At 41.3% G+C, this 11,343-nt stretch overlaps 1 protein-coding gene across 13 annotated transcripts in view; it reads right to left on the bottom strand.

The window, feature by feature from the left end:
* Positions 1-4,114: 4,114 nt before the first annotated feature.
* Positions 4,115-11,343, bottom strand: part of USP54 (ubiquitin specific peptidase 54) — a 102,530-nt gene continuing 95,301 nt past the window's right edge. For 11 of the 13 annotated variants that reach the window (XM_055803687.1, XM_055803691.1, XM_005229736.4 and 8 more), the window contains 4 exons: positions 9,222-9,340; positions 7,985-8,125; positions 6,294-6,480; positions 4,115-5,564 (listed from right to left, as the gene is read on the bottom strand). In XM_055803687.1, coding sequence (XP_055659662.1) covers positions 4,906-5,564; positions 6,294-6,480; positions 7,985-8,125; positions 9,222-9,340 — 1,106 coding nt within the window. In that variant the 3' untranslated portion in view covers positions 4,115-4,905. Of the gene's footprint in view, positions 5,565-6,293; positions 6,481-7,984; positions 8,126-9,221; positions 9,341-11,343 lie in introns of those variants that run through there. The other 2 variants (XM_027789854.2, XR_008747187.1) reach the window with 2 other exon arrangements.

The raw sequence follows: 11,343 nt of genomic DNA, 5'->3' as shown, positions 1-11,343 counted from the left end.
AAGTAGTAAAAATTTTAAGCTAAAATTCAACACTATTAAATGACTATTAGATTTATTACTGAAGTGCAGCTTTATTGTACTCACTTTTCTCATGTATTCACATTTAAAATTATTTTGATTAGTGATATATACACACATAAAGGTTCTCAAGGCTGTGATTCACTGGTGAATCATCTGGGGCTGGGCCATCCCAAACTCAAGATAACCCTCCTTCAACAAGCCTAATGTAAGTTAGTTTACAAATAGACACTTGATATTCTTATTCATGAGCATATTCAGCACTTACTCACTTAACAAAGAATACTGAAACGATTCTAATTTGATGCCAATAAGGAAGTTTGGGTTTCTTCAGCTGAACTCATCCATTTGCATACGATTCCATAAATATGTTTGCAAACATAATTCAGTGTTCTAAAGTGACTGTATAGCTGGTCTTAGTTTGTATTTTTCCATTAATTAAACAGCAATCTTAAAAAAATTTCCAAGTTTGTTGCGGTTTTTTTTAAGGATAAAAAAAAATCCTTCAATGAATGAGAAGAATGATGCAGATAGAAAGTAATTCCAGCAGTAGTACAAAAGGATTAAAAAAGTTATTAATCTAACATGCTTTTTTAAAAACATTTTCTGAAACTTTAAAGGTAACTTCCATCAGCAACAGTAATGGTGGAAGAACCATCGCAAAAGGAGCATTACAGATATCTAACTAGGCTTGAAAATGTTCTGGACTATGCAGTGCTAAAATGCTAGAGGCAGTAAGCACAGATGGATGGAAATCTACTTTTGCTTTTTGCCACCCATAGTGCTAAACATGAGACGCCACAGCGGTAGAAGACTCCAGAACTTGAGTGAGGCACTTGTAAAACCCAAGCACAATTTTATCTTTGCCCTAGCTGTCACAAACACTAACTTAACCTACACTGTTTGCCCGGTGTCTGTCTGTTTATACATACAGCTGTGCTATGTAAGCGTTTCTGCAGTTTCCTTTACCATGGCACGAACATTATTAAAGACTCCTGTAAAGCACAGTGCCTACTCTCTGCACCAGTCAATCTTCCCTTCTCAAAAGCTTCAGCAGCAGGCTGGTCCAAGGACCCTCCCTGCACGGGAACCTATCCATTAAAAGGAGGAACGAAAATCCAGACAGACCAATTACTGAGTGTTCTTTGGAAAGACAGCCACATTTGAGTGAAGAGATGCAACGCACACATTTTCTTTCAATTCGCCTTCCTCACTTATCCATCTGTTCCTTCCCATTCCAATCCACCCTCTCTCACCCTTGTCTTTCTCCCACACCCCTACCCTGGCCCTGGCCCCAAATTATAACGGACACAAACCTTGCACAGACTGCCACTTGTCTGGAAACCTGCCTACACGTGACACATCCTACCCCAACCATCACCGGTAAGCCAATTTCAGCAATGAGAGCAATCATGGAAAATATCAGGGAGACTGTTCCTTCCCTCTTCCCAAATTTCACGTTTTAACATAGGTGCAGCTGCCTTTTGTTTAGGAAGGACCAGGCACTTACCTTGCACTTCTGTAGCTCACCTCTCCGAAGCAGCATGCATTCTGGCCAACGCGCTAGTACTGCACACTCCAGCACACGCTCCATTTGAACAAACAAAGCAGGTCCAAGTATGATTTCTGTAAACAGTGTGCACAAACTCCATTGCCTTCAAGAGAAGGAACTGCACTAGGCAGGTCCTTTTCTATATCCAGAAGGATTGTATTTACACAATTGCTAGAATACCAGGTTAACCTTCCTTTTTTTATTGCTCTGTTTTGCCCCCTACACAGCTGGGTATAAACGTGTATTACAAACACACCGAGAGATCATACAAATATAGGGAATAAAAATTTTCTTTTTAGGAGAACTGAAATTAAATTATTTTAAAATGTAAGTATGAGGGTGTGTGTTTCATTTCACTTAATTCCACCCATTAACCTGCTCTGCAGCCAGCAACAGATACTGCATGAAGAAAGCCCTGCTTATGTTACATCAAATCTTGCAAACTTTATTATAAACTCTTAAGAAGGAACCAAAATAGCTCCTGAATTCCTTGTGGAAGCTCCCTCACTCTTCTTACAGGCAACAGTGAACTTTAATGAGCTATTAAACTAATACATAACTGATTTTTCTAGGGTTTAAATATTCAGTAAGTATCAAAGACATGTTAGCATAGTCAAATGAATTACTAGGTAAATACTAACTTACTAACCTCACCAAGACTTGCAGGCACAAGCTACAGGTGAAGTACAGGTATTTTTCCAGCTTCACATTTCCTCCCATGTTAAATATATTGCTGAATCTACTTGAGTTTGCTTCTATTCCGATATGCTACCATACAGCTTGGCATGGAGATATTTTGGAGGTTATGTCCCAGCTTCTTTTCAGGCCTCTGGCTGAGTTCACTTCATAGCCAGTAATTGATGTACACGGGATATTTACAAACCTGGCAGCTAGAACCGTGGTAATGGAATAAAAACAAGACTGCCCTTTAAAAGAAAAACTGGATACCGCCAACTATTAAAACGAGTTGCATCAACTCAGGGTTATTCTGCAGAGCCTTATGGAAGTGTACTTCCTCCTTTCCAGTAGCTAGGATTAGAAGAAATAAAAAATAAATGCAAGCATGCACATTTTCTTAATTTTTAAATGTTTCATACTCCAATGTTGATTTTTGAAGTGGTGACTTTGTACTTTATTTTGGAAGATTATTTTTGTAGATAATTGAGTTCAAGACTACTTAAGCTTCACTCAATTTTTTAGAGCTGTAGTAAAGCAAAGTGTCAAATACTTACCCATGTCCTCATCTGCATCCTGGGGCTACTGTAACTTTCTCTACCTGCTGAAGGCAAGAAAAAGCTGAAAACAAAGAGGGGCCACTTGTGCCCAGATTCCCTTTACTCCAATGGCATTGTTCTACCAACAAGAGAGAGAGAGAGAGAACTGCAACAGGAATATTTCTGTCCAAATATCCACCTCTGCATTGCAGTCACTTCCTGAAATCATAATTTCTACAGCTAGAAACTTAGCAGTTGGCTATGCTGTGTCCATGTGCAGCCAGAGAGACTAACAATTCCTATCTGCTGGAAAACCATAATTAAATAGTTGGTTCAAGTAAAAATATACTCCATTGTTTTATATTTAGAAAACAAGTAAAAAATTAGTACTGTTGAAAGTTTCATGTTATTAACATTGAAGTAGTCAAAAGTCGGCAGGGCTTTTTTGGAACGAAGGGCTGGAAGAAGAGAGTGTTTTATTGTGGTCACCACTGTTAGTGGGGGCAGTTAAGTACAAAGAAGCACCCAACATAATCCCAAACATAAAACACAATTCAGCACGTCATAGTTACATGAGATTGTAACAACAGCAGACATAACAGAAATTATTTAGAAACAAGAAACTTAGAAATTACATTTATTAAAATGAATGAGACTCAATGAAAAAATTCAATGAGACTGAACAGCAAAAACCGATGAAATTCCATCAAGCACTGAGGTACAAAACATGAAATTAAAACGACGACCCCCAACACCTAGAGCAACAGCCAGAGCAGGTCACCAAGGAGTACCATGCACTAGAGGGCAGCCTGGAGCTTCACCGGCCGGCTGCGCCGGGACCACCGCGCTGCACCCCCCCTCTCACCGTGCGCATTAACGGAACCTTCCACGTGCTACAACAACTCCCAGCCTCCACGCCTGAAGGCATTGCAAGAGCAGGAGCGCAGCTCTTACTAAAGTGACACTTCTCACCACGCCACTCATTTCTAACGACACTTTTGTATGAGTCCCATCTGTGTACGCTACCATCCTGCACATATTCCACAGTCTTCCCTCCAACAAAGAAGTCTCAACATCCTTTTCAAAGGTCACTTAATTAATGTCCATTATGATGTTAAAGTTAAGCACAGTAGTGACAAAATGCATCAAATCCAGGGATAAAAATTAGTCCTGCCCTCCAATCTAACTACATATTTATTACATAAACTTTGTTAATGAACTAGAATGAACAATTAACTGACATCTGTTAGCGCATAAGGAAATAAATCAGCAGTTTCAGGCCAACTGATGAGTAAAGCCAAACAGCAAAGAAAGCTCATACGCAGACAGGTAAATAGAACTATTTTCATAGATTTATTTGAAAAATACTTACAAAAAGCAAGTATGTTTGACACTAAAATAGTTAAACTTATTCTGTGTTTACATTGGTGTAATTAAGCGTGCAGCATTAACAGTCTTTTCTGTTTGAAGCATTGTTAGTTTGCCTTAAGGAAGTGGGGAAAATTCTGGTTTACTAATGAACAATGTCTCCCTGCCACTTCCTCAGCAGCAACTATGGCTGTGATCTCCGCCTGAGATCTCAGCACACTGTAAAACTGGGTTTGCTTTACTAACTGCCACCCTGCCAAGTACAGATTTACTGGAACCTGGAAGGTGCGTCAGTTGGGCTTTTTCCCCTAGGAAGGAACAGGAAAGAGGAAGGACAGGAAAAACAAAAGGATTGGGGTTTTATTGTGAAGAATTTACCAAAGCTGCATTTGATGAAAAAGAAGTCCTTAAAAACGTCCTTTTGTTAGTGGCCGTCCTCCTTCAAAACATGCACATACTTCCGAACTTACCCGTAAACCAAATCCCCTGAAGCTCACCATTCCTATAGCACTTTTTTGCTAGGAGAGGCCAGGACTAGAATATCTAAGGTTCCCCATCCAGACAGCAGTTCAGTAGTGTCAGAAATGAAATACAGTGCAATTAGTTTCCACATACTGTATAGCTACATTTTAAGACAAAACTGGCACAGATACTGATGGAAAGAGTTTGCTGTCTCCATGTAATCCACGCTCTGGCAACAGCTATAGTCTGTTTGCAGCGTGGTTTATTAGGGCACACGGAGTGGACGGGATCTCACCAGCCATTATTTTGCATGGTGCCAGCAGCTGCTGCTGCTCGAGCCAGCATATTTCTGTGTGCCTCCGAAGCAGAAGAAAAAGTCCCATCCATCACATGCACTGGCAGCATTCGCCTTCTGCCAGGCTGAGGCGTGTAGCTGTTCTGTCGCCAGTCGTCTTCTGGGGGCATATCGACTCTCCTTGGACCTGGAGCCTTAGCGCAAGAAGGAGGCACAGGACAACCTTGAGAGGCACCAGGATCCCAAGAAGGCTCACGTGGTGTTCTTAAAGTGCTGTAGTCTGTGCTGGCTGGCAGCCTGCAACTGATGGCATACGATTCATGCATCTGATGTTGTAAAGGCTGCTGGAGGAAACCTTCCTGTAAACTCTTGCCTGGCTGGCCAGCATGTTTCCCCCAAAGCGTCGTTCGTTTATCCGGTAACGTGGCTGTTTGCCTGGCAGGGTAGCTCGCGTTCAGCCAACGGCCAGAGACACTCGATGCTCCACCTCCTAAATGCAGATTAACAAGAGGCTTTTGCCCCTGGGAGAGGGTGCCTTTGGGTGCACAAGGGAGACTCCCACAGCTCAGTGCCACACCGGGGTAGTCTTCACCTTGGAAAGCTTCACCCCTGTCAGGCACAACCAAAAGCTTTTGGATGATGTTGTTCTGATCTCCTGAGAAGTGGGAGAAAGAAGAAAAAAAAAAAAAAAAAAGGTTTGTTTAGTTATATTTTTCCATTTTATCCTCTCAGAACTTTCAGCTGTGGCCAACAGGTGACAGAAGAAAAACTAAATGTCTACTACATCCAGTTACTGTTGACACGCAATTCTGAATAAAAGCTAGCTGTACCCTTTCTAGCATTCACTTCTCTCATTGCATTTCCTCCTTGTCCTACCACAGCTGCTGTCACAGACTTCAGATTTTTTTACTAGCCCCTTGTGTCATCAAGGAGAAGCCCAACAAAATATTTCAAGGCTGACAGACCAAACTGGTTTTGATGGTTGCCACAGGGAAAGTAACTCTCATGCAGGAACTGGTTATTTCCATTGGCACAACTGCATGTGTGATAGCTTGTGGAAGACCTCTCATACATGTCAACAAGGTGTTGGATCTAACTGCTACTTTTACACTGAAGAAAACTACTCACAAAAACATCAATACGATTTTACTCAATGTTGTCATAATGTTTCCATAAAGATTATTCCTTTTTGTTACGTCCACTTCGCACAGAATCACAGAACAACTCAAAAGGGCAGAGGAGAACAACAACATGATTCATCCTTCCAGATTTCTCGAGGAATTCGGGCAGATGGTGAAACAACATCATGAAAGACAAAAATCTGAAGAGTTGTTTTTCAGCAGTATTTCTGATCACGAAGGAGGATGAAAAGTCCTGTGATTACCTGACGGTTTACGTGCCTTGCCCACCATGCTGGGCATCAGTACATCATGGGGTAGGTGCTGCACCTGGTTTGGGTTGTGCTGGGGATCAAAGGGAAACACAGGAGGATCATGGGGGAAAGGAAGGGAAGTGGAGCTGGAAGAACGGTGGCTGGTGTCCACTGGCATTTTCCTCATATTTGGTGCTTCCTTTTATAAAATGAGAAAGGAGAAAAGAACATAAAATGATGAGTAAACACAAAGCTGGGTTGAATCAAGCAAAGACAGTGTTGATCCAAGGAAAGGAATGAGTCACTAGAAGAAAAACATGCATCTGTACATGAAAAAGAAACACAAATACAAATTGCATCAATCCAGTAAGGCTCTTATTACAGTGGTGGGCTACTCAGGAGGATCACTTGACAGGAAATATACCAAGGAGAAAAAGCCAAAATGAACACAAACTACACATTGGTTCATAAATGGAATCCAGAGAATGACAGCAAGCCAGCCAGCATGGAACCACCATGCTACACAAGCCATGAAATAAAGATGGGTATTGCTGATCCTTCCTTCCTGTTTCCTAGGCAGGCTTTACTGAAAGCTCTGATTCCAGACTGAACAGATTTACCTGTTGCAGCTGAAGTATTTACCACCGCTGTACCACCTCCCTCTCTTAGGAGGTACCTATCTCAAAGCAGGGATGGCCGCACGGCATGATAACAAACCATCACCGACCTGAGCCCGGTGACAGATGGCTATGCTCTTGGCTGCTTCTGTAGTGGGAATAAAAACCTCCAGCAGAGAGCGGGAAGGTCTTGGACAGCTAGAGGCTTTTAATTGCTTCTGCCAACACCTCCAGGTATGTGTTAAAGCCCTCAACTAAAAAAGCATGCTGGAGGAGCAAAAGCTGAGAAGCTGACCTATTCTTAGCTAATGGTACACAGCAGAAACAGAATCAAACCAACCAGTCTAAATAACTGATTTTGCAATTGAGACTCTTCTACACTTCCTATGCAGTTAATTTCAAATCAAAACTTAAGCACAGTTTGCAAAAAAATTCAAGCCAAGCCACGCCAAAATTTGCCATTATATCTGGCTGGCTATGTTGCCAAACACTAACAATAATCTGTTACTGTTTTCCTCACTGGCAGTTTTAACTTGTACCTAAAACTACTTAACAGAGATAACAAAGGAAAAAAAAAAACAATCTGTTTTTAATTACTTCCTGTATGTAACTGACTGCATGTTATGTACCAAGTCTTGAACTCTGTCTCTTCTTTACGCTTACTTTTACCTTCTAAAAGTGCTACCTGCTGAATATATCCACAAGATAGCAGAAACTTTCACATGGTTAGTGTTGTCTTTTTAAAATTATAGGTGTATAAGAAGCTTTCTTGAAAATACTCTAAGCTGAAGAAACTGTTTATACTGGATGTCTTTGTGTACTGACAAGTGGTATTAGCTCACATGCTTACCAGCTGCAGCAGTTACTACTCTGCAATGACTCTTGAAGAAGATGGCTTTTTTCCTTAAATAAAAGCTCATCCTTCTTCCAGAAAGAGGACAAAAGTTCACAAAGACAAGCTTTCATCACAGCTTATTATTCAGTTGTCTGCCATCTTGTTTGTTAACTACTAAATGCAGACAGAGAAAACAGCAACCCTACACACAGATGATGGCTCTTTGGAAACCTGCACACCATTCTACTTACAAAACTGTGAGAAGAGACCAAGGTCTCTTCTCTGTTTGAGATGACTGTCCCACTGAGGCTGCGAGCAATGCGACGGAAATTCTCTGCACTGTACATTTCCTCCTCTTCTGGTTCCCGGCTACGTTCTCTGGTATATGTGACCTGCAGACAATAGCACACATTTCAGAAAAGCTTCTCCGTGATCTTAATTTTGTATAATAATTATAGAGAAGTGATCATTATAAATGTAACAGACTATGTTGCGATGACATTCCATGACCTTTTCTTCATTCAGGTACTACCTCAAAAACCTAAAGCAAATGGGTCTGTTTGGATCCGGTGATTAAAAACATCACTCCTTATAGTCTTTCTTTAGTAAATATACACTGATTGTGTAAGTGAGATTCACTCTTTTATAGCTATCTAAAGCCAGGACAAAAAGTCTCTACTGGGATGAATCTACCTAAAGGACTGACTGCTGCAACAGGCATCACTGGCCCTGTGTGCAGCTGACAGCCATCCTATGACAAACTACTACAGCCTTCTCATAACCAAAAAAGCCCCACCTAGTATTATCTCATGAGGGCTGGAAGCTTGATAATCTTACCAGGAGAAATGATTATTCCTTCCTTCTTTTCCTCTCTTCTATATAAGCAAGACCATTTAAGCTCCCTTTAATGATGGAAGTACTATAGGAAATGTCATTTCCCCTTGAAAATACTTGTATGTTTTCATGTACAGGCACTGATATGTAACTACCTACCAGTTATTTAAACAGTTTCTCCCCAGAAAAGTAAGAAGAAAAAGCATCTTCTCCCATTCTAAGGAGACTAACTCTCAACTGTAGCAAATACCATATTATCCCCCAACGTCAAAATATGCAGTGACACTGTTAAAAAAACCCCAAAAATAGTCTGTGCCCCCTGCAAGTGGTAACATCAAGAAGCAGTTATGGTAAGTTGTGATACAAGGCAGCTCACATCAGTATGTTCAAAGAGACTAGATCTTACAAGTCTTCAGGGATATGTTCCTCAAAGTCAGAATTTAGATAATTTGATTGCATGCAAACTGCATGTAGCATAAGTCACTCACTTTTTAGCCAATTAATCCTGAGTTAGACTGCACTTAAAATTCTCTATAACATTAGTATCAATGACCCCAGTACCTTTTTCATAACATATTCCACTTCTCCCATTTTTTTCACTAGCACAGGCCAAGCTCTTCCCACTTTAGCACATCTTAAGCAACAACACATCACCTTGGAGACAGAAGAGACAGTGGATCCACACAGACTGCGCTCGATCTCTGCTGTCGGGGTTTTCGACAGACCCATGCCAGCTGTAGCATACAGCTTCCTCGCATTCAGGTTTGCGGAGACTGGGAAGGAAAATGCTATGGTTAAATTCAATGCTTGATTGCATGTTCTGGCACACATCTGACTCCAGCAGTGACAAGTGGACTGCACACACAGAACAAGAAGCCCTCAGAGATCCTCTGAACTTTAACACAGAAGCTAACTCCCAACATTTCAAGGGGAGACAGTCCATCAGGACACTCGTGCCTGCTTCGCGCGCCTTTTTGCAGGTTCTGGGGAGCAGTTATTTGCGCTATTTAAGAGTTAAACAATTTTAACTGCACACCGGCACTTGCTTGAGGCAGAGGTGAGATAGTTTAGGGAGCCTAAAGGGACAGAAAATCAGCTACAAGGAGCAAGTTACCTAAAGTTACTTGGGATAAACAAGACTCATCAGCTTTAAGTTCCCCACACATTCACCTGCTTGTTCCCACCCAATGCTACAGTTTGTCAGCCATTTGTTGTGCTGGTTAAACAGTTAAAAGTGTTATTTTTAACTAAGATTGCTACCATTACTTCACTTCAGTGCCATCCCCACCAACCAGTTATAATTCTAAAATTTCTCATGGAGTAATAGGCAGCTCAATGGCCTAATCAAAATGCTCACAGGGAATCTCTCTATAAGGGAATAAAGGTGATGTGCTGGTAACGACACCTTTTCTGCATTTCTGGCATTGGAGGATCAGGTCTTTGCTTTAACCTCTGTTGTAAAGCTTCAGGGATGAAACAGAGGCATTTTCACCATGATTCTGAATGCAAAGGTCTGACAAAACCAGTTGATATGGGGCAGAACGCTTAAGCAGCATTTGCAAATGAATAGGTAATCCAAGTTAAAAGTGAGAAAGACCTGTCCTAGACCCACTCTAGTGATTTTCCTCCAGTTCATCACAGTAGATGCACTGGTTCTAACTTTTTGGTTCTATACAGAATTTGCAGAACTTAGGAAGAAACACCTGAATGTCACAGCAAACCAGAAGTAAAGACCTCAAACACAAACTTCACTTCAGAAGAATACCCATATGCCATATCCTTCATCCACGTCATGGGAAAACAGGCAAGAAAAGTGTCAGAATAAGAAACGGGGCATTTGATGACAGAACTCTGAAGGTCCAGCTAACACTAAGGCAACTGGGCTTTATCCTGCTGGATTTCTATAAAGAGCTTCCAAAATCAGTAAGCTAAGCAGGAACACATAAGACCTTCTGATTCAAGTGCATGCAAGAGAGTATCTGACAAGGTTGCGAGTTAAGATCTTGCCTAACTGAAAGAAAACCAAAAGGACAACAAATGGGAAATGGCCACCTTCGGATGTGCCAACTGGTCTGCCCGTGGACTGCAACACAAGAGTTTCAGAGAAAACCTGAGCTGAATAAAAACCTGCTCAAAGAGTTTACTGCGGTATTCAACTCTGGTCACTGGCCAGGCTTTACTTGTCAGGAACGATGGAGGCTCCACCTCCATGGATGCAGGGCAAAGGAAAACCTGCCTTGTGTGTGTATGGCAATATATCTCTCACATATATCTATACCTATAATCACTTTAGTATCCATCAAGTTTCAGGCTGCTTTGTGTTTAACCAGAAAATTCATAACTCTAATGCTGTAGCATGGATTATAAAGAAATGTGCTTCACTTGTGCTAAACAGAGAATCAAGGCTGCCCTATCTCATGCACGAGATTAGATCAGCTTAAGTGGAACCAGACTGCTGTCATCAGACTCTAATTGAATGTCTCTAGCAACAGCTGGATGTTCTCACCAACAGCAACAGAATCTGTTTGTTTTCTTTCAGCACCAGCTAAGCCACAAGGTCTCAAGGATTTTAGTGCATACCATGTCCTCCCAGTGCTGCTTTCACACGTAATTTTCCAGAACTTAAAGCAGGCAGTCCTTAGCAAATCACACCTTCAACTCTCACCAATCTGGAAACACTTTTTGAAAGTTATTCCCCTCAGCCAGGTACAGACTACATTCTCAAATACAATACAATCAGTTAAAATTCACAAATGTGGAGAACATTAACTTCAGG

This window comes from Falco peregrinus, chromosome 1 (assembly GCF_023634155.1).
Source record: "Falco peregrinus isolate bFalPer1 chromosome 1, bFalPer1.pri, whole genome shotgun sequence".
NCBI lineage: Eukaryota > Metazoa > Chordata > Aves > Falconiformes > Falconidae > Falco > Falco peregrinus.
This window is presented reverse-complemented; position numbering and strand designations above follow the sequence as displayed.